General features: G+C 37.6%; 3 protein-coding genes and 1 non-coding gene across 5 annotated transcripts; 3 read left to right on the top strand and 1 right to left on the bottom strand.

Moving 5' to 3' along the window:
- On the top strand, positions 5,455 to 10,336 carry LOC109721023 (7-deoxyloganetin glucosyltransferase-like). Its single transcript, XM_020248419.1, has 3 exons — positions 5,455 to 6,057; positions 9,015 to 9,379; positions 9,569 to 10,336. The coding sequence occupies exons 1-3, from the start codon at positions 5,532 to 5,534 to the stop codon at positions 10,151 to 10,153; spliced, it is 1,476 nt and encodes a 491-aa protein (XP_020104008.1). The 5' UTR covers positions 5,455 to 5,531; the 3' UTR covers positions 10,154 to 10,336.
- Positions 11,987 to 15,941, top strand: LOC109721019 (7-deoxyloganetin glucosyltransferase-like). The gene is made up of 3 exons (XM_020248409.1): positions 11,987 to 12,985; positions 14,677 to 15,041; positions 15,256 to 15,941. Exons 1-3 carry the CDS (start codon positions 12,475 to 12,477, stop codon positions 15,838 to 15,840), a joined length of 1,461 nt encoding a protein of 486 aa, XP_020103998.1. The 5' UTR covers positions 11,987 to 12,474; the 3' UTR covers positions 15,841 to 15,941.
- TRNAM-CAU lies at positions 16,065 to 16,152 on the top strand. Its single transcript is given in 2 exon segments — positions 16,065 to 16,102; positions 16,117 to 16,152. It is a non-coding gene; the product is annotated as a tRNA-Met (tRNA).
- LOC109721017 lies at positions 16,478 to 21,402 on the bottom strand. 2 transcript variants are annotated; one of them, XM_020248408.1, is made up of 5 exons: positions 21,209 to 21,402; positions 19,970 to 20,050; positions 18,586 to 19,858; positions 18,353 to 18,499; positions 16,478 to 17,558 (listed from the first exon to the last, which is right to left on the bottom strand). In XM_020248408.1, exons 2-5 carry the CDS (start codon positions 20,024 to 20,026, stop codon positions 17,044 to 17,046), a joined length of 1,992 nt encoding a protein of 663 aa, XP_020103997.1. In that variant the 5' UTR covers positions 20,027 to 20,050; positions 21,209 to 21,402; the 3' UTR covers positions 16,478 to 17,043. The 2 variants fall into 2 exon arrangements, with proteins under 2 accessions (XP_020103997.1, XP_020103996.1); XM_020248407.1 differs by having other exon boundaries at positions 19,970 to 20,413; positions 21,209 to 21,401.

The raw sequence follows: 22,781 nt of genomic DNA, 5'->3' as shown, positions 1-22,781 counted from the left end.
TTTTTTTTTTTTGAGAAAGAGATAGACTAGCTACCTTCTTCATTCATTGATAAGTGAACTAGTCAAACAGTATGGAAGCATCCAGGGCTTCCGGAGCAAAAGAAAAGCAAGAAGAGAAACAAAACAGGAAAAAGACGAAAAGAAAACAAAAAAAAGGAAAAAAGGAGAAAGGATTAAAAAAGGTGGTGCGTGGAGGGTAACATCAGAGAATCAGACCACAAATTTGTAAGAAGAAAAGCCCGCTCCAGGGCTCGGGTGGCATTAGGAGACATAAGACATTGTTCTGAAAATAAGGTTGTTTCTTTCCGTCCAGACAACCCACCAAGTAGCCGCCATGGAGGTTAAGGCCTTGGTTCTTTGAGCTGTGGTGGTAATTGCTGTTGTAGAGGTCCAAAGGGCCCGGACACAGTCAATATCGTCGGCAGGTACCCCCGCCTTAAAGAGTAAGAATCGCATGAAGATGCAGTTAGTGAAGAGATGATCGCAGCTTTCCAAGACAAAAGCACAGTAAATGCAAGAAAAAGAAGAAATTAAGAGCTCAAGGCGGCAGGTACCAGGTACCCCCGCCTTGAGCTCTTAATAATTTGATTTTGTTATTGGCTGTATATGTACGGACCAAAATTTCTAGTGCATACTCCTGCACCTTTTGTTATGTTAGTTAAATTAGTAACATGCGCCAAAGGAGTGTAATTGTCTGTAATTTGATAATTGTGATAGCGATATGGGCATTAGACTGCGGCTAAGACTAAATTGTATGTGGTAAGAATAGGTTGTGTGTTTCATTAATGTTTGCGAGAAATGAGCTTTCATATTGCCCTCTCTTACTTAAATTGTTGAATGATTAACAAATAACACTTTATATATAGCAGCAATATTTTGGAAATCCGAAGCATTTCCCCTCTTCTGAAACATCTTGACTGTTACTATAAATTTCTCAAAAGATTACCTTTTAATATTTTTGATACTTTGACAATCACAACATAGAGACTTGATTTTGAGTACTCTATATACATATATTTTTAAGAAATTATATAAAATTATCATACACATGATTAATATTTACAGATGAGAAATGCTTTGGGTCCTCTTCTATTGATCTTCTATATATTATGTTGTCGATGTGTTGGCATGATGTGAAGTGTCATGATTGATTAGTTATACAAATGCAATTAAAAATACCATATGTGTTTGACAATATATTAACAAACATAAATAACCGATCATCTCTAGCGCAAATAGCAAAAGGTTTGGTAATTGATACTTTGAGGTTCTGAATTCGAATCATAAATCATAATTGATTCATATTTTCAGCTAAGTTTATTTCTAAATGAAATAAACGTACATCTTAGCACGTGCTGCATGCTCCAATTTGAGCGCAAAAGTCTCATTACTTATTGTGTGTATAAATTTCTATTTAAAAATAAAAATAGTGTTTATATATACATAGAGAATATAAATTAATGATTATTTTAAAACAAAAAATTAATGTAGACAAAAAAAAAAAAGGAACAATCTAAAAAGTTAGGCTTTTTTTTTCACGAAATGAAATTTTTGTGTGAATCTCTCATCCAAGCAAAAATTGAGTACTTGTAGGGCCCATCTCTTTTTTCTTTTTTTTTTTGAGAATCATGCTACGATTTCTAATAAATTAAATTTACATCATTTTATAAACTGTATAATTAAATGCATAGGATGATCTTTTTTCCTAAACAATCTGATCATAAACCATGCTAATGTCATAATGTTGTTGTGCGAATAAAGCTTTAAGTAGCTAAAATCAGATCTCGTAATGTAATTGGTTTTAGTGATAATTTGTTTACGAACGATTTTTTTTCCTAGAAAATTAAAAGAAATTTGTTTTTAAGAACGACAAGCTGAGCTAACACTCTTGAACATGCCACATGCCATATATATTCCGATTGCAATTAGAGTCCGAAATCCACTGCTAATTAATCGGTGTCGTTCATCAACTATTAATTAATTAATGATAATCACCAACTGCAAGCTATATATAGCTTGTTCTGAAACACCATGTCCATGATTACAATTTACTACGTTTAATATTAAGCATAACAAAATGTGATTCTAAATCTCGTAAACAATAACAAAAAAAAAAATGTTACTTTAGGGGGAAAAAAGAGAAAAGAAGAAATGTGCATGTGAAACATGATAGATTTAACAAAATACATGTGCAAGTCAAAAAAAAAGAAAAAAGAAAGAAAAGAAATTAACAAAATGTGATGGGCCACAATTTAGGTAAACAAGTAGGTGATTAGGAGGATGAAACGACCATTTTGAGTCCTTGAGAAAATTTTCAATTCAATTATGCACTCTATTATTGTTCAGATTCAGTATAAGTTGACCAAAGTTACACAAATTAAAGGGAAAAAATAATTAAAAAATAGTCAAATAGTTACCGTATAGAAAGAGACCAAGTAGCCAATCTTTTGTTGATTCTTCTAATTAAATCACGCTACAGAGTCACGTGGCCATTATTGTAATTTTATCTAGTGAAAAATCTAAGTGTCGATTTTCCAATATCTGGTGGAGGTATGTATTGCAAATATATATGATGGTATTATTAACATTTTAAAATCCATATCAGGTTCACCAAACTAGGTTTAGTGGATAATAATCGCATTCAATAAATCTAGCTTCACCATTGTGGCTTAAATCTGCATCGTCACGTGCTTTGCTTCGAGTGTCTTCCTACAGAGAATCTAGTAATTTAATCTATTTAGCCTAATTTTTTTCATTAACCCTTAAACTCCAATTTTAAGGTTTTCATACGTAATTTATTTAATTTTTCTAAGCTTGGTGTCGAAAACATGAGTTCCAAATTAAGCAAAAGTAATTAGATTCAAATCTTATTAATCCAGAGATCAAATGTCGGGACCTAACAACTATTGGTACCTAGTTGATAACTTTGATATAAACCTTTATTGATCTGACGTGCTCTTCCAAACATTTATGATCATGCATGCCACGCAATCTAATCCTGAGCTTAGCTCACGTTCTGTCCATAAAGGGTACGTGTAGTCAAATAACTCGTCACAATTATTTGACCTTCTCATCGTACTTTAGATACCATATTATTTAATTTGGGGTTAAATATATTATTTCCATGTTGTTATTTGAAGTAACATGATCTAAGGGGCTGTTTAATTTGGCGCACCTGGTGAGGTAGAATTCAAATTTTATTACTTTCGTTATTTGCCTCTCTATAACTCAAAAAGAATAAGGTAATTCAAATTATATTAGATTTTTACTTTATTTATTCTTGATTTATTACTCTAAAATACCAAACTCAAATTTTACTATACTTAACTTTCTCTAGAAAAATTATTAAATATTTAAAACCTAACCTTTACTTTATTTAGAATGGATTAGAGTTATTTTTTTTTATAATAGATTAATATTATTTCCAAATAATAATGAGAAATTTAATTATTTAATAGATTGAATTTTTTTGAGATAAGTTTATCACTATATTTAGAAAATAACGAATTTACTTACACCAAAATAAATAATAAAACTTAAAAGAATAATTTTATCAGTACCAAATTATACCAAAAAATAAACAAAAGAGTATGAGTTACATCAAATTAAATAAACAACAAAAAAATAACCACACTTTAAAAATACTCAAACTCCACTATACTCGAGTTATGTTGAATCTAGAAATTGATCAATCCAAATAGCCCCTAATTAGAGACAAAGTTGCAATTCTCCTCCACCTAAAAGTATAATGAATTTTATTTTAGCGTTATATAAGATTTCGTATTTTTTGAAACACATTAAAAATAATTACAGTGTAAATAAATTACAAACATATTTATAAATAAATCAAAAATTAAAAATAAATCAATTTTAAAAAACCTATATCATAAATAACTATTTAAATTTAAAATACAAATGTAAAATTTATTTTAATTTAAAATTAATTTAATTTATAAATATAATGTATATTAATTGCACGTGTATTATAACTTTTATNTATATATATATATATATATATATATATATATAGTATGACTATTATGCTATTATGAATACAAAAATTTATGATACAAAAATTTTAATTTGTATTTATAATTTATAACCATTCATTAATTTTGATTGATAATTAGGATGAGTACCGATCGTCCCTAGTGCAAGTGGCAAAGGACTTGATAGTTGGTATTCGAGTTTTCAAGTTCGAATTCTAGTTGATTCACATTTTCAGCTAAGTTTATTTTTAAATGAAATAAACGAAGCATGTAGCATACTATCTATCTCTCTCAAAAAAGAATAATAATTAGGATGAGTGAGGGAAAAGAAATCGAAAAGAAATCCCCTAGTTGCGTGAAAAGCTGATCAATTGTTACCTATGAGAAAAGCTTCCCCTGCGAGGTAAGTTTTCAATTACAACAACTTTCTTAATAAGAAAACTGAAATTTTCCTACGTGAAACCGACCCAAACATAAAGTACACCCCAACACTAGCTAGGTAATTAGGGTCTTCAAAATCACCTGACCCACACAACAAGCTCTTTTTCTTGAGTAGAAAAGAAGAGAAAATGGAGAGAAACGGCAGCAGCAACCGCGACGGCACGGCATGCGGTGTTTTTACCGGCTCCGGTTCGAGACCGTCCTGGACGGCCTGCCCCGGTCCGACCGGGACGGGACGCAGGACGTGCGCCGCACGTGCGGGCCCCTGCCAAATTTTACAATTCTAATTTTTTATTCTTTTATAATTTTAATTTTTTTTTTAAAAAAATAAAATATTAATTGTAAAATTTTATAATACTAAAATTTAAATTAATAATAATAAAATATTTAATAAATTTAAATTAATAATAATAAAATGTTTAATAAATATTTAATAAATATAAAAATGTTAATAAATATTTAATTGTGCTAGGAATAGAAATAAAAAAAAGAGTGTAGAATGTTAGTCAATATAATAAAATATTAATTGTCAAATTTTACAATTCGAAAATTTTAATTAATATTAATAAAATGTTAATTAATATTAAAAAAATAAAATATTAATAAATATTTAATTATGTGAGGGATGAAAATAAAAAAAATGTTGTTAAGCCTTTACCAGATGGTAGTGGTCACTGCTGCATCAGCATAATTTATAATTGCTTAATTAATAATTGGGATTTCGAGACTCCGTCCACCAGTTATTGTCAGATACGGGCCCTACTTGCGTGAATTGCCGTGATCAATTCTAATCTTATCTGTATGTGTTTTTCAATTGCCACCGCTTCTAAAGTAAATCGAAAATTTCCAACGTACGTGAAGTGAAACCGACTCGAACGTATATAAAGTACATCCTATAGGCACGAAATTAAAAAATGAAATAACAAATTAGGAAATTAATCAGGGTCTATAAATCACTTACTTAAGGAGTAGGATGAGGAGAAGTAACTTGGTGAGTGATAACGCCAAGCGACTATACCACAACCACACAAGAAGATTTTTTTTTTTGAGAGAAAGGCACACAAGAAGATTTTAAAAGAAAAAAGCACAGAAGAAAAGACTATGGAGAGCAGCGGCGAAGCGGCGGCGGCGGCTGCGGCGGCGGCACCACATGCGGTGTTTTTACCGTTCCCGGCGCAAGGCCACGTCACGCCGATGCTGAGGCTCGCGAAGCTCCTCCACGCGCGGGGGAGCTTCCGCATCACCTTCGTCAACACGGAGTTCAACCACGCCCGGCTCGTCCGGTCGCGCGGGCCGGGCGCCGTCCGGGGCGTGGACGGGTTCCGGTTCGAGACCATCCCGGACGCCCTGCCCCAGTCCGACCGGGACGGGACGCAGGACGTGCCCCAGCTCTGCGCGTCCACCCGCCTCACGTGCGGGCCCCCGCTCAAGGAGCTCATCTCACGGCACAGCGCCGCGGGGGATCCGGTGACGTGCGTGGTGGCGGACGGGGCGATGGGGTTCGCGGTGTACCCGGCGGAGGAGATGGGGATCCCCGTCCTGATCTTCTTCACCCCTAGCGCCGGCGGGGTGCTGGGGTACATGAACTATGCAGAGCTCGTGAGGAGAGGCTACGTCCCGCTAAAAGGTTTGTTATAACAAAACTTCACTGAAGAGCTCTCCAATAAGAAAGAGGTAAGTGTAAACTATCCAAACCTGCATATACATATAACTTGCTTTAAAATTTATATTAATTCTTAGCAGATAGTTCACACCTCCCTTCAGAGTGAGAAGTTTTTTTTTTTTCTTCTATTTAAAGTTACAAGTTGTTCTTACTAATACTACTGGTATTTGTGTACATAGCTTCTCTCAAGAATAATTAAGATCACTAGCTTTATAAATATGGAGCATCCCATTAAGTAGATTGACTTCTTGTTCCACTAACACAGAATTAGGTTATAGCGGCACATGTTTAGGACATTTTTGAATAAGTGTTCCATTTATGCTAAAACTTAAAAACACATCTACTAATACCTAAATATAAAGCTTAATCCAACCAAAAATAAAAGATTACTCTACTCAACCCACCACACCCAGTCCATTTGGCCCGATTACAAACAGAAAAGAAAAAAAAAAGAAAAATCAATTACCATCTTTTTTTCTCTCTTCACTCAATCCACTGAAATTCTAGATGAATAGCCTTTACTGTCGTCCTCCTCCGCCACCGCAGCCAACGAGATAGAGTTTCGGCGGTTGCTAAATGTTTAAATAAGTGTTGGTAAATTAGTGGCACTCTTTTAGGTTATAGCGACACTCTTTAACTGTCACTACATACCTAGCGACCCCACATATAGCAACACTTTTTAAAAGTGTCGGTAATTTTAGCTAGCAGCACTTTTTTGACTTGTGCCTATATTTAAAAGTGTCGCTATAAACCGTTTTTGTTGTAGTGTTCTTTCTTTGTTTTTCTTTTTTTTTTTTTGAGTTAAGAAATATACACCATTTCTATGGAGTAAAAATATGTAGCTAGCTAGCTAGTCCAAGTTTAGATTGCTCATACATATATTGAAGTAACTGCAAAGAATTTTAATTAATATATATTTAGAGTTTGTTTAGGCAAGGGACGAATAGTGTTAGCACAATTGCGTTGGTTAAGGGCATGTTTGTTTGGATGGAAGTAGGGTAGAAGTGGAATAGAGAGAAGTCGTTTTCGCCATAAATAATTATATATCTTCGTTGTTTGGTTCGTCGTAACAAAGTTACGGTCGAAATTTGAATTAATCTCAAACGGCGTAATTGACAACAACCGGAAGTCAATTATGGTGAAAAGATATAAAGAAAAAGATGATAAAATAATATATTAGATAAAAATAATTATATTTAAAGATACTTAATTATATTACTAATTATTTTTTTATTCAGTTGACATATTTAATATATGATAAAAATTAATTAGTTAAGTTTTAATATTTTTTATTTATTTTGTATAATTAAAATATAATAAAAATTGATTAATTAAGTATTAATATTTTTTAACTTTATAATTTTATTGTTGTATTACTATAATTTATGTATAAAAAATAATTTATTTATTTTAAATTAAATTTTAATTATATAAAAAAATAATTATATTATTTTTATTTATTAAAATATTTATTATTTATATATAAATTATAGTTTTATATATCATACACTTCTTACCAACCAAATAGCAGAACTAATAAAACTTCGCTTCTATAATATTTACGAAACAAAGAGCAAAAAAAAGTAGTTTTTACTGAATTCCACTTCAACTTAAATTCCACTTCAACACAAAGTCCACTTTCAGTGAAACAAATATGCTCTAATTGGCGCTTACATTTGTGGAAGCATCCTATCTGAAATTACATTTTCCTGTATATAACTTTTTACAAATGATATTATAGTTGTACATAGTTGTTGATTTGAATATTCTAAAATCGAAAATAAGACTATAATATCAAAACTCCGGTATTATATATATATAATTTATATATATCTTTATTTGAGAATAAGTTATTATTTAGTAAATTATTTAAAATGATTGGTTGGAGATTACTGGACACGAAAATATTAATAAAAGAGTAGAGGCATTTTTTGAAAGAGAAAAAATTTAAAACTCACGCTTTTATAAGTAGTACTGTAGATACACGTAAAAATATATAATTTGGTTTTGCAATTTAAGAAGTTTTCTCAAAATTTCAACTCAAAACCAACCACAATTTTTGGTTTCAAAATTGATTAAACTAAAATCAAATCATTTGCATCCAAAACTATATCAAAATTGTCGGTTTGGCTTGGTTTCACATGCATATATTTATGTGAACCAGCTTGACTAGGTAAGGTACCTTCATTTCCACCATATTTCCACCAGCTTGACTAGGTAAGGTACCTTCATTTCCACCGTATTTCCACCAGCTTGACTAGGTAAGGTACCTTCATTTCCACCATATTTACGTCCGTAATCACCACTCTATCTCATGTCCACAAAAAAAAAAAAAAAAAGTATACATCTCTCTCTAGCTTAGTAATTTCGATTTTATTCTTTAATGGAAAAAAATATCTAAAGATTTTACCACGAGCAACTGAAAGAAATTTTTGGCCATCATAAAATGATAGCATTTAATGAAAGTTTTTTTTTCCCCTTAGGATAAGCTTTCACAAATATTACCTTTCTATAAGGTCAATGTAACTAAGAAGTTGGAATAATGTATACTTGACGTAGTCAGATCGAATTAATGATGTGCTCTTAATTTATTAGTTTATGTCCAAAAAGAGAATATGTAAAGTATACTAGTAACAAGCACTACCTACTGAAAGAAATTTACCACCTACGATAAAGAACAATATTCAATCCTTCCTCATACAAATCATACAAAAAACTCAATATTTTGTCTACTTTAATATTCAACATGTTTTTAACCTCAAACATTTCATTCGATATTCAGTTATGGGTAATAAGTTGTATGCATTATAAACAATGTGCTCAATTAAGTTATATGCGTGTGTTCATGATCTCCTCTCAAATAAGCCTATATTTTCCCTGCATGTACGACATTTACTCTCGCATGCATTATACACATGCAGATAAGAGCTACTTAACCAACGGCTACCTCGACACTCCCCTGGACTGGATCAGGGGCATGAAGAACATTCGCCTCCGCGACATTCCGTCCTTTATCCAGACCACTGATCCCGACGACATCATGCTCAACATCAACATCATGCAGTCCGAGGACGATGCCCCCCGTGCATTCGGAATTATCCTCAACACGTTCGACGCCCTCGAGCACGATGCCCTCGCCGCCATTCGTTCCAGGCTCCCCAACCTCTACGTCATCGGTCCGATTTCTCTTCTGTCTCATAGTATCCCGCCGACAGCCCCTTCTTCCTCCATCGGGTCCAACCTTTGGAAGGAAGATAACAACTGCATAAAATGGCTATACACACAGGTACGTATACGGGCCACACTTAGGTTTCTAGAGTTGTGTTTGAGTTCGGCAGTCGTGTGTTAGCTCTGCCCTTTAAAAGATTACCTCCTATGTCTTTATGTTGATTTCGAATTTCTAACAGCAACTTCACAATGCGTTTAGTCATGGTTGTGTCGCATTAACATGTCATGTTGGAAATTGCCATCCTAGGTTGCAGGATCGGTGGTGTACGTGAACTTCGGGAGCATCGCGGTCATGACAAGGGACCAGCTAGCAGAGTTTGCATGGGGACTAGCAGCCACCAAGTCGCCGTTCCTATGGGTGGTGCGACCTGATCTCGTCGGTGGTGATAAGGCAGTATTGCCAGAAGGGTTTGTAAAGGAGACAGAAGGAAGGGGATTGTTGGCGGAGTGGTGCAACCAAAAGGCGGTACTGGCCCATCCAGCGGTTGGTGGTTTTCTCAGCCACTGCGGGTGGAACTCCACGTTAGAGAGCATACACCAGGGGGTGCCGATGATATGTTGGCCGTTCTTCGCAGAGCAGCCGACGAATTGTCGGTACTTGTGCACGGAGTGGGGGATGGGGATGGAGATTGGGAGTGATGCGACGAGAGGGGAGGTGGAGAGAATGGTGAGGGAGTTGATGGGTGGGGAGAAGGGGAGGGAGATGAGGGAGAAGGCCAGGGAGTGGAAGTTGAAGGCTAGAGAAGCAACTGAGCCCAGTGGATCTTCCTTTGTAGATCTTGAGAGGTTGGTGGAGGACTTGGCCTCTTTCAGCAAGAGTAAGAGGCAGTGAACGTTGTTTTTCATATTGCTTCACTTTTAAATTTTGTATTTAGCTTGTAATTTTAATGTGGGGGATTAAAAACCATCACAATGTCCTCTGATGCTTAGTTACTTGGAGCTTGCTCACTGAAATAATGAACAAGAAAATACATTATCAATTTGCTTAATCCATGCATTACTTAATATTTTAAAAATTTTGATCAAATTTGTGTTATATACTAACAACATAACAAGGGGTGGTGCCGCAGTTGGCTAGCGTAGTAGCGTGTAGGTCTCGTAGCGATGTTTGAGTTATCCTGAGGTTGGTGGATGACCTGCAGGTCTCTTTCAGTAAGAGGGAGTGAACGTGAACATGAACATTGCTTCTCTTAATAGATTGGTTTTAAAATTTGTATTTAGTTTGTTCTTTCAATTTGGAAACTTGAAAAAACTGTTGTAATTAATGTGCTGTGACATATGGTTGCGCAGAGCTTGCTAGCACTCCCCCATGACATGATGAATAATAGAGACATTTTCTGTTTGCTCGATCAATCCTTGCAGATGTATGTACATATATATGTACTGGGGATCTTTGTTTGCAACTCTACATGTAAGATGAAATCAAATGCTACTTATGGGTCACGTAAGTTGTGGTCGTGGTGCGCACGGTCGGTTAGCGCATAGGCCCCATAGCAGTGCTTGAGTTATTCTCTTTTTTTTTTCTTTTCTTTTTTTTTTTAGAAATAGGTAGCATACTATCCGTTTCGTTTATTTCATTTAGAAAATAAACTTAGTTGGAAATGTGAATCAACTAGATTTCGAATTTGGGATCTCGGCTACCAATCTTTATGTCCTTTGCCACTTGCTTTAGGAACAGTCGGTTGCTTGAGTTGTTCTTAGGTCGAGAATTTTGATTACTCTCTCTCTCTTGCATTAAACCTTTCGATTTTAGCTCAGTTGGCAGAGCGGAGGGTTGTAGTTGGATTTGACCGTCGTAAATTCTTAATTAGGTAGCTGGCTACAACCGGTCGGATTTTTCAACTTTATTTTTATTTTCCATCTTTAATTTATTTTGCCCTCACTAATGCTTTATCGTTTAGTTGAATTATATACCTGCAAAGCACATGAACCAATCTAATTAAACGTCTAAATAATCTATAACCGACGCATTTGAATAGCCCGAAAAAGTAGTAATATAAAGAAGCCCGTTGTTGACTATATATATAGTAATGTTTGTTCGTAGATTACATCAAAACGATATTGAATTTCACCTTGTCTTGAGTTTTACCAGTCTGGTTAGTGGTGGACCTGGTCTTCAGAACAGTAGTAGATACAAAATGATGCGTGGACTTTAATCCCACATCGACTATTGCATTATTCTTCGTAGTTCCGGGTCCTCTAAAATGAGTGGTGCGTGGGCTTTTAGCCCATACTTACCTGGACGAGGTCTATGGGTGATCAACAAAATCCATGCCCTAGGCCCGTGGTCCACCCAGGCCCGTCATCCACATTGCACTTTGTTGGGTGCACTGGCCTATCATCATTTGTGGTAGAGCGGTACGCGCCATGCCCGGCCCTTGTCAAAATTTACAATTCTATTTTTTTTTTATTCTTTTATTATTTTAAAAAAATAAAAAAATAAAAAATTAATTTTAAAATTTAAATTAATAATAATAAAATGTTAATGTTAATGTTAATGTTAATAAATATTTAATAAAAATAAAAATATTAATAAATATTTAATTATGCTAGGAATAAAAATAAGAAAAGAATCTGGAATGTTAGTCAATATAATAAAATATTAATTGTCAAATTTTACAATTTTAAAATTCTATTAATTAATATTAATAAAATATTAATTAATATTTAAAAAATAGAATATTAATAAATATTTAATTATGTGAGGGATGAAAATAAAAAAATGTTGTTAAGTCTTTACCAGATGGTAGTGGTCACTGCTGCATCAGCATAATTTATAATTGTTTAATTAATAATTGGGATTTCGAGACTCTGTCCACCAGTTATTGTCAGATACGGGCCCTACTTGCGTGAATTGCCGTGATCAATTCTAATCTTATCTGTGTATGTGTTTTTCAATTACCACCGCTTCTAAAGTAAATCGAAAATTTCCAACGTACGTGAAACCGACTCAAACATAAAATACATCCTAGGCACGAAATTAAAAAATGAAATAAAAAATTAGAAAATTAATCAGGGTCTATATCGATCTCACTCACTTAAGGAGGAGGAGGAGGAGGAGGAGAAGAAGTAGCTTGGTGAGCGATCACGCCAAGCGACTATACCACAACCGCACAACAAGATCTTAAAAGAAAAGGCATAAAAGAAAAGAAAATGGAGAGCAACGGCGAAGCGGCGGCGACACCGCATGCGGTGTTTTTACCGTTCCCGGCGCAAGGCCACCTCACGCCGATGCTGAGGCTCGCGAAGCTCCTCCACGCGCGGGGGAGCTTCCGCATCACCTTCGTCAACACGGAGTTCAACCACGCCCGGCTCGTCCGGTCGCGCGGGCCGGGCGCCGTCCGGGGCGTGGACGGGTTCCGGTTCGAGACCATCCCGGACGGCCTGCCCCGGCCGGACCGGGACGGGACGCAGGACGTGCCCCAGCTCTGCGCGTCCGCGCGCCGCACGTGCGGCCCCCTGCTCAGGGAGCTCATCGCGCGGCTCGGCGCTGCGGGGGACCCGGTGACGTGCGTGGTGGCGGACGGGGCGATGACGTTCGCGGTGTACCCGGCCGAGGAGATGGGGATCCCCGCGCTGATCTTCTTCACCCCCAGCGCCGGCGGGGTGCTGGGGTACATGAACTACGCGGAGCTCGTGAGAAGGGGCTACGTTCCTCTGAAAGGTACGATACAATAAAACTTCAGTGAAAAGCACTCCAACGAGAAGGGCGCATGTGTGAGCCATTGGAGCAGGCATATAATTCTCTCGAAAATTCATATTAATTTGGAACAGCTAGCCAAGTCACGCATGCTCTTCTCAGTGAAGAGCTTCCCATTCTATTAATCAAATCATTTCTTTTAATAACAAATCCTAGTTATATTAGAAAGTAAAATACAACATATTATATCTTCTTGTTCTTTGTCATTATACTCTCGAGAAAAGGTAACGTAGCTAGTGTAAGCACGAGCGCGCGAGTTGATTGGTGTTTACGTATTTGTTTTTAAAGATAAAATTAGTATATCACTTGTTTTATTTATTATTTTACAAAAGAAGCAACTGTACTTCAAACTTAAAATCTTATATACCAAACATAAATTAAAATTTTTTGCTTAAAAATATTTCAAATCAAACCAACCCACCCCAAAATAGTCGGTTTGGTTTTGTTTAGTAGCTTTTCTCGAATCCATGCGCATTTCTACCATAGACCATAAACCAAATACAACAAGTTGCATGTCACATTTGTATGTGGCACGGTCGAATTAATTAATTAATTACGAAAAAGACGAAACACTGGTCTACAGCTTCCTTCCTTTATTTAAGTTTCGCTTTCGTTTTGGTCTAACCCGTCAGGCGGAAAGTTGTCAGTCATGCTTGACCAAGTTCGGTCCTAAATATTTGTATATTTTATTTCAGAACGTTACTTCAGCAAATTTGTTTTTTTGGTAAGTTTAGATGAAAAACATTTTGATGCAACAGGAATTGTAAAAATTGTTGTTGAAGAAGAAGAAGATTGATATTTTTAAAAATCCTACGAATTGGAGTGTAAAACAGGTCGAGCGGTCCATAGGCCAGTCCAGATCAGCACGACCGCGGGTCGTACTAGTTCATTCCCAGTCGGCCCGTATTCAAATATAGGCCCTGACGGGCCGTAGGGCCCAGTGCGGCTTGGTGCAGTCCAGTGCATTTGAGACTGGGTCTAAATACCAGGTAGGCTTATTAATTTTTATTTATTTAATAAAATAATATATTTTTTTTCTCAAACAAAAATAAAATAATATATATTTTATAAAATCAGCAGTAAATTTTTTCGAAATAAAAAATAAAAAATAAAAAATAAAAAATATAGTTAAAAGAGCCGTCGTGGCTGTGGGAAGTTCAAATATTGCATGGACTTGTTTGGTGTGCAGTTGCACGTGATCGAGAAATCATTTGGTGAAGAAGATAGATAGTTCAAGTCATCTGTTGCTAATTTATTGAGTTTTAGTTATCTGTTGATTTGGTGTTACAAATGAGAAAGATTATAGGGTGTATATTTTGAATTTAAAATTTTATGATAAAAATACTTTTTGTACGCTACTTTAGTTATAATGATAGTGTTTTCTAAATTCTTCCTCAAACAAGTCATACAAAAGCTTAAAGAATCTTCTTTTATCTACTTTAATATTTCACTTGTTTTAACATCAAAAAATATTTCACTTGTTTTAACATCAAACGTTACATACGACACATATGCATTATGCATTATTATAAACAATATACTTGATTAAGTTACATGTGTTCATTAAATATCCCCTTACTAATCTCCTCCTCTCAAATAACCCTAACTTTTCCCTGCAAATGTCATTTACACTCTCATGCATTATACACATGCAGAAAAGAGCTACTTAACCAACGGATACCTCGACACTCCCCTGGACTGGATCAAGGGGTTCAAGAACGTCCGCCTCCGCGACATTTCGTCCTTCATCCGAACCACCGATCCCGACGACATCATGCTCAGCATCAACAAGGATCAATTGGAGGATGATGCCCCCTGCGCGTTCGGAATCATCCTTAACACGTTCGACGCCCTCGAGCACGATGTCCTCACCGCCATTCGTTCCAGGCTCCCCAACCTCTACGTCATCGGTCCGATCTCCCCTCTGTCTCATCGTATCCCACCGACGGCCCCTTCTTCCTCCATCGGCTCCAACCTTTGGAAAGAAGATACCAACTGCGTAAAATGGCTAAACACACAGGTATGTATACGGACCACGCTTAGATTTCTAGCTAGAGTTGTGTTTGTGTTCGACGGTCATGTGTTAGTTCTGCCTTTTAAAAGACTACATCTTATGTTTTTATGTTGATTTCGAATATCTCAAAGCAACTTCATAATGTGTTAATTTAGTCATGTTTGTGTCGCATTAACATGTCTTGTCTGAAATCGCCATCCTACGTCCTACGCGTGCGTAGGTTGCAGGATCGGTGGTGTACGTGAACTTCGGTAGCATCACTGTCATGACAAGGGACCAGCTAGTAGAGTTCGCATGGGGACTAGAATCCAGCAAGTCGCCGTTCCTATGGGTGGTGCGACCTGATCTCGTCGACGATGATACGGCAGGGTTGCCGGAAGAGTTCGTGAGGGACATAGAAGGAAGGGGTTTGTTGGTTGAGTGGTGCAACCAAGAGCAGGTGCTGGCCCATCCGGCGGTTGGTGGTTTTCTCAGCCACTGCGGGTGGAACTCCACGCTGGAGAGCATATACGAGGGGGTGCCGATGATATGTTGGCCCTTCTTCTCGGAGCAGCCGACGAATTGTCGGTACTTGTGCACGGAGTGGGGGATGGGGATGGAGATTGGGAGTGATGTGAAGAGAGGGGAGGTGGAGAGAATGGTGAGGGAGTTGATGTGTGGGGAGAAGGGCAGGGAGATGAGGGAGAAGGCCAAGGAGTGGAAGTTAAAGGCTAGAGAAGCAATTGAGCCAAATGGGCCTTCTTTTGTAGATCTTGAGAGGTTGGTGGAGGACTTGGCCTCTTTCAGCAAGAGCAAGAGGCAGTGAACGTTGTTTTTCATATTGCTTGACTTTTAAAATTTGTATTTAGCATGTAATTTTAATGTGGGGGATTAAAAACCATTACAATGTCCTCTGATGCTTAGTTACTTGGAGCTTGCTCACTGAAATAATGAACACGAGAAATACATTATCAATTTGCTTAAACCATGCATTACTTAATATTTTACAAATTTTGATCAAATTTATGTTTTATACTAGCAACATAACAAGGGGTGGTGGCGCAGTTGGCTAGCGCGTAGGTCTCATAGCGATGTTTGAGTTATCCTGAGGTCGAGAGTTCGAGCCTCTCTCACCCCAACTATTTTTTTCATTATCTTACCCACGCCACTGTTTTTACTTTCTAGTTGTTTTAAACCATGCAAAATAAGCACGTGAATCAATGTGTTTAGGTCTAGTAGTGTTATTCACATATTACTCGTTCATTGCAATTATTGATGTCAAGGAAAACATTTTCTCGTAAGCAAAAAGCATAAATAATTGGCTTCACACATAGACATAGGGAGATCTTGTATAGAGAAAGGTAGTTTTCCTCTTAGGGGGTGTTTATCCACGATATACTCTCAAGCATTATTTAGCTTGAAATCATCCAACAACTTATAACAAAATTTAGTTCTTGAAATCATCCAACAAAATTTGGTTACCCAAAACTCGAGATAAAATAATAAGCTAACACCAACTTTGGCAATTACACTCATCTCCTCCATAACAACCAAGTTCAGATAATAAACGCCAAACACAAACCGACCAGAAGGATAATAACATAAAAATGAGAGAAAAAAAAAAAAAGGAAGATATCCCACCTTCTCCTCTGAACACACAAATATAGAGAGTCCTAAATGCGACCCGAAATGATTTTTTGCCCAACTCTTTATTTTCAAAATCGACGAAAACTAAGCCAATACTCCCAATATATAACACAAATGTAACAAAAGTAATACTTCTTCGCACTTCTGAAGATCCCCCTCAAATGCAATTGATGACTCGTCATCTTAATGTGTAGCTTAATCAGCGGTCCGACTTTCTTTTGATTTAATGGTCTAGTGTTTTTGCTAGCTCATCAGCAGCACTGCAAGGAATTTTTTGAAGTACGCAAAGCATACCTTGTACGATACAATACCCACGGCAAGATTTCCCTTTTATTTGTTATTTTTATTGTGCCTGAAAAGGATGGTGAGATTTTTATCTGCTTTATTTCCTTGCAGAGCTCGAGTTCTGGTGCCTGCTTTTCGACCTCTGCTTCCCGTTCTTGTGCCCTGATCCCCGATGCAAGCTGCTGCTCCCTTCTCCGGCCCGACCCCTGCTTGATGAGCCCGAACCCTGGCTCACTCGCCGAGCCATCTTCCGCCGCGAGCTCCAATCGTTGACCCCCAGCGCGGCCTTCGCCACGCTGTCGGTGGCCACCTCACGGGCCCTCTGCGGCTTGATGGGCTGCTTATTTAAGTAGGTGAGCTGCGGGAGGAGGCCCGAGACCGCCTTCCGAAGCTGGTCATCGCCAATGTTGGATTGGATAGGATTGCCCAGTAAGTTTAGGGCTAGGAGTGAGTGGTAGTTCGCAACGAGCTGGCCCAGCGCCTTGGCGGTAGTTATCTTGTTGAAGCTGAGGTCAAGTACAGCGAGTTTGAGTAGGCGGTGGAGGCCCTCGACTTCGCTTATTTTGTTCCCAGCCAGGTATAGCTCCTTAATCGCAGTGCAGTTCGAGAGTCCTGTGACAAAGTTCATGATATGATCAGGCCTTCCTTCAGTAGATGACATCTTTTCTCTAGTTCTAGAAACAGAGAATGTTTTGAAACACTAACTCAGAATGGAAGCTGTGTGATTTACTTTAGTCTTGAAAAATTTTTTGAAGGCATGATGGTTCGATTACGTGAATGGCACTAATGGATTGAAAGAAATTATTGCCTGCACCGAATATCTTACAAAGGACATTTGCCTAATAGGTGGTAGGCAAGAGGTAAATGTGCAGTCCATAGCATTCTGATAAGACTGCACCACCGACAAGCCAAAATTACAACAGGAAGTTGCGAAATAATAAGGGACCATCTTATCAATCCATTAGGCAGTTGATATGTCATAGCTAAGTTGGGACAAACTTGCGACAGATAGCGTAGCATAGCATTTCAGCCCCGCTGCAGTAGGCAACAAGAGTTCTATATGGTCCACAAAAGGGAAGACAGACACTCACAGTTGTAAGGGGCACCAAGATGTGACTTGGATAGGCAGCATGCAATTTACTGTAGCAAAGAAGAATCCGAAGCATGTGCTCGGTCACAGATCACATCATATATTTCTAATGTCTAAGATATTTCATCATTCAGGTACCAGTTTATTTTCTTATTTTTTTGCGCATAAACAAGGCCAAATAAATAAGACCTTTCTAAAAATGAGAGCTGAGCTATAAGGTGCTTCCACTTTTCTGTGATTCTGAAAGTAATTCAAACTCAACTGCTGAAAATAAATCGCTCTTTTTCCCCTTCCAAAAATCAAACAAACAACGTACCTTGACCAATGCGAGAGATCCTATTGTAGCTTAAGTTAAGAACCCTCAATCTTGTCAATTCCCTAAGCCCCTCAATGGTGCCAATCTTGTTCCTCGACAGATCAAGAGCATGCAAGCCCTTCGGCAGGGATCCAGGGGAAATGTGCACTGCAGCAATAGCAATAGCAATATTGTTAAATAAAACTTATGATTTTCCATCTTATAATTAGTCAAGTCATTTTAACAAATCACACCTATAAAGTTGCCAGACAAATTGACCGTCCGAAGGCTAGTAAAGGCCGAGATGGTAGGAATAACCTTCAGGCCCATGCCAGATATGTGAGCCACAGATGAAAATGTATTAAGAGATTGGATAATATTATTAGCTTGTAGATCCTCATCAACCACACGCCGGCCTCCACTATGAGAGTGGTTCTTCCCCCCCGACGACTCCCCGATCTCGGTCACATTTGCGTAAAATATAGCCCTCGCGGCTTCCGCGTCCTCATTCGTATTGCCTTCATCCTCGTTAGGGCCGAAGGGGCAATCCTCAAGGCTATTCACCCAAGCATTAACCCTATCCAGATTAGATGCTTCCGCAGAGAAAGCAACCCATTGGTAATTCTGCGGCTCCGTCATCACTTTCTTGTTCTTCTTATCGATCAAATGGGTTGGGCTAGCCTCGATAGTATCCGAAGCATACCCGCCTTTCTTATTGGTGATTGTGGCGTTCGACGGCACCATTCTTTGCGGCTGAGTGGTCCGGGGCCTGTGGAGGTTCCTGTGGCTCCATAGAAAGAGCTTCCACCACAGCTTCCGGCTTCTTGAGGGAAGCACTTGGCTCGAAGACCTCTTCTTTAACATCACTTTATCAGCACTGAACGAAGTTTTTACCGATAATGGGCTACCCTGAATCCCGACGGGCATTCCTTTATTCACAGCATTGTTTAACAAATTATGGAGATCATCATATGAATTGGTCTTGGTAGGTGAATCGAGCAATTTATTAACTCTCTTAGTCTCGATATTTGAGCATGACCTCTTTAGTTGAGGAGATCCCAGTAAGTCCATCTTCCTCCCAATTCCGGGATCACTCACATGCCCGCTTTGGATCTTTATCTCAGGAGTGATCCCTTCTTCTCTCTCGGACTTGTCCTCCACTCCTCCATTGTCGACTTCATTATTGGGTCCGATCGAATCACGAGGGTTCTGCTCGGATTTAGGTTCGGCTCGAGCCTGTAGGTCAAAGTCCGAGAAGTCCCTCTTCATCGACAAGATATCGTCTTGCTCATCGCCTCCATCATAAGCTACCTCAGCAGAGGGTTCAGCCCTCACCGAGCTCTCTTTCGCCGCCACTTTCGTTTTCTGTGAAGGGCTCGTTTCCTCAGTAAATGGCGGCACAAATACGTCCAAAGACGGCTCATTTTTGCGTTCCTTGATCGACTGATACACAAATTCCTCCGGCTCCACTTGTACACTTCCATTGCTATTCACCTTCTTAGCAACGACGGCGGCTTTTGGTGATTCCTAAAATTTAAAACAATCCAGTTAAGCCAAAGATGTCAACAAATCCAATTACAATCATATACTACTGAAACAAAAAAGATGCAAAAAAGAGCAAAAACAAACTAAACTCACCTTGGATTTTTTCTTCTTTCCGACCAGAAGAGTCGAGAAGCAGTTGAACCTCGCCATCTTGAATAATTCTACACTCGCAAACTAGAAGCAACGGCAACTAATCAATCCCCTTCTAAAAGGTTCTTAAACTCCTATCGATCTTTGAACAACTAACACGACTAAGGCAAAGACGATGCGGAAGGCTATTACATATAGGCGATACTCGTCAAAAGGAGCTTCACGGATTAACCATTATCTATGGGAGATCCTTTCGGAATGCGGAAGAGAAGCCAAGCTGTAAGAACAGAGGAGATCGGAACGGAGGAACGAGGACAAATTGCATCCTCTAAAGCCCACACCTTTCTTAAGGTGCGAGAAGGCGGTGCCACGGAGCTGGCCAGAGTGATCGGAGACGCGATTTAAAGTTAAACGAGAACCGAAATGAATCCGTCTTGATAATTAACCCTGCAAAGAGAGGAGAAAAATTGGACCTTTGTACACCAAATTTTGCATCATGAGGAAGTAAGGGTGCTTCTTTTAGCATCTGAGGCTATCACTACACGAGAAGAAACCACACAACAAAAACTCTTTGACGCAATTATGAAGCACACGATAAAAGCAGAAATTGGCGAGGAGAGTGGGGAAAAATTTTGGCCTCTGCTTTTGAATCATGAGGAAACAAAAGAAGAAAAGGCTCTGTTTTTTGTCAATCTATCAAAAGGTTATTGTTTTCGTACCCCTTTTGACCTGAATGAGATGGAGAAAAAACGACAATATGATTCGCTCGAGAATGGTAAGGAAACTATAAGTATCAAAAGGAAGGGCCTCTGTGGGAATTCCACAACGAGAATTATATTATATAATACAGAAAATGTATTAGAAAAAAACTCAAAATTAGTAAAAATTAATGGGCTTCTGAGGTCAAAATCATAAGATCGTGAAAAAGAAAGAAGAGAGAAAACATTCTATTCTCAATTTGGTTCGTACAATTTAAAGCAGCAAAGTTATGTCAACATAAAGAGCCCATTCTCCTTTCCCTCATCATCTTTAATGCAAAATTGAGGAAACCCAACAAGCGAGCAAGTAAAAAAAAAAAAGAAGAAAGGTTCTTCGCAACGCCAAACTCGTTAAAAAGAGCCACCTTTGGCCATGTTTCCAAACACCCACCAACTCAAAATCTCAAACAAAGGAAACAACCAAACCTGAGAAACAGGGGGAAAAGGCCCACTAAAGAGATCAACAAGGATGAATCAAAAGTACCTGTCCAAGCCACACCCAGAACGCGGCGCGATTGGGAGAACACGGAGAGCTTAGGACGCAGAGAAGCGCGATCAAAGAGGATTCGCGGAGAGCGGTGGTGATCAAAAGGAAATGGCGCTGCTGAGGAGAAGAGGTGTAGAGAGAGAGAGAGAGAGAGAGAGAGAGAGAGGTGTAGAGGAGGAGGAGGAGGAGAGAGAGTTGTAATTGTTGTTTTCTTCTTCCTCTTCCTGAGCTCCACGCTCTCCAGAGTTTGGTCCCCAACGTAGCTGGGTGTCAAATAGGCGATCTACTTTGATAGGGAAACAGTCGCACGTCACGCGTCTCCTAATCGAAAATAAATATAAAGAAATAACTAAAAGGGGAAATTAAAAAGGTTGGGATCGAAAGCAGGAGAAAATGTGATTTGATTCCTTAATTGGCGACTTATTATTATGTATATAATATGATAATAATAATAATAATAACAAGTAATGCTTAATTTGCAACAAAATAATATCTTTAATTCTATATTTTTAAGTATTTAAGTCAATATTGTAAAATTAGGCTAGGTTTTCGATGTTAGGATAAAGAGATTTGTGATTACAATGATAGTGGTCCCTTTTTACGCCTTGTTTGGTTGAGGAACAAGGGTGAGAACTGAGGATAAGGGGTTATCCTCCCTTGTTCCCCAAACACTATATCTAAGGGTGGAAACAAGCTGTTTCCATCCCTTTTNCGGTGTGGGAGAACGTGGTGGAAGAGGCCCAGATATAAGCGGCCAACTGCTGTGGCCTCTGGGGAAAAGCGGCAAACGCGCTAGACACGCGGATGCAGGAGAGTATTCGTTTTGGGGCCCTGTTACCCTCTAATCATGTAAAAAATAATATAATTCTAGAATATGAATAATATCTAATAATATGCCTTTAAATTCTTCTAAAATATTTAATTTATTTTTATTTTTTTATTTCGAATATACTTTTCGTGTAAGTTTTCGTCATTCAAAAATACTCTCACTACACCGACCGTCCTTAGCGCAAGTGACAAAAAGGCTTGGTAGTTGGTACCCGAGGCCCCAAGTTTGAATCCTATTTGATTCACATTTCCAGCTAAGTTATTTTTTAAAAAAATAAATGAAACGGATAACATGCTACCTTTCTCTCTCAAAAAAATACTCTCATCATTAATAATCGTTAAGTTATCTCAAATTAAATCTGAATTTTTTAAAAATTATAAATACTTTTTTTACTCTTAACTAAAGGACAAATAAGAAAAAACAAGTGAATACAGACAAAAAAAAATTAAAATATTTTTTTACCCATATATTAAAAACAAATAAGAAAAACAGGCAACGATAAAAAGATATATATTTAAAAGGATAAAATAGTAATTTTTAAAAAATAATAGTTGCCTTTAATATTTCACTAATGGAATTTAACTTTAGGAATATATATTTGAAATAACTTGAAATGCTAAAGGGATATTTTAATATGCCACATTATTTTAAGTTAATTTTTAATATTTCTATGCTATTTCTAGTGTGTGAATTTTAAATTCTAAATGCATAAAAAATATAAAATGCCAATTTTTTTTTTTT

Source organism: Ananas comosus, linkage group 15 (assembly GCF_001540865.1).
Source record: "Ananas comosus cultivar F153 linkage group 15, ASM154086v1, whole genome shotgun sequence".
Taxonomy (NCBI): Eukaryota; Viridiplantae; Streptophyta; class Magnoliopsida; order Poales; family Bromeliaceae; genus Ananas; species Ananas comosus.
This window is presented reverse-complemented; position numbering and strand designations above follow the sequence as displayed.

What these genes read in the sequence shown, in the direction of transcription:
- LOC109721019 (XM_020248409.1), top strand. Translation starts at nt 12,475, where the DNA reads ATGGAGAGCAACGGCGAAGCGGCGGCGACACCGCATGCGGTGTTTTTA. An exon ending in GGGCTACGTTCCTCTGAAAG is followed by an intron (nt 12,986 to 14,676) that starts GTACGATACAAT and finishes ATACACATGCAG; the next exon opens with AAAAGAGCTACTTAACCAAC. An exon ending in TAAAATGGCTAAACACACAG is followed by an intron (nt 15,042 to 15,255) that starts GTATGTATACGG and finishes ACGCGTGCGTAG; the next exon opens with GTTGCAGGATCGGTGGTGTA.
- LOC109721023 (XM_020248419.1), top strand. Translation starts at nt 5,532, where the DNA reads ATGGAGAGCAGCGGCGAAGCGGCGGCGGCGGCTGCGGCGGCGGCACCA. An exon ending in AGGCTACGTCCCGCTAAAAG is followed by an intron (nt 6,058 to 9,014) that starts GTTTGTTATAAC and finishes ATACACATGCAG; the next exon opens with ATAAGAGCTACTTAACCAAC. An exon ending in TAAAATGGCTATACACACAG is followed by an intron (nt 9,380 to 9,568) that starts GTACGTATACGG and finishes TTGCCATCCTAG; the next exon opens with GTTGCAGGATCGGTGGTGTA.
- LOC109721017 (XM_020248408.1), bottom strand. Translation starts at nt 20,026, where the DNA reads ATGGCGAGGTTCAACTGCTTCTCGACTCTTCTGGTCGGAAAGAAGAAA. An exon ending in GAAAGAAGAAAAAATCCAAG is followed by an intron (nt 19,859 to 19,969) that starts GTGAGTTTAGTT and finishes TTTAAATTTTAG; the next exon opens with GAATCACCAAAAGCCGCCGT. An exon ending in TTTGTCTGGCAACTTTATAG is followed by an intron (nt 18,500 to 18,585) that starts GTGTGATTTGTT and finishes CTATTGCTGCAG; the next exon opens with TGCACATTTCCCCTGGATCC.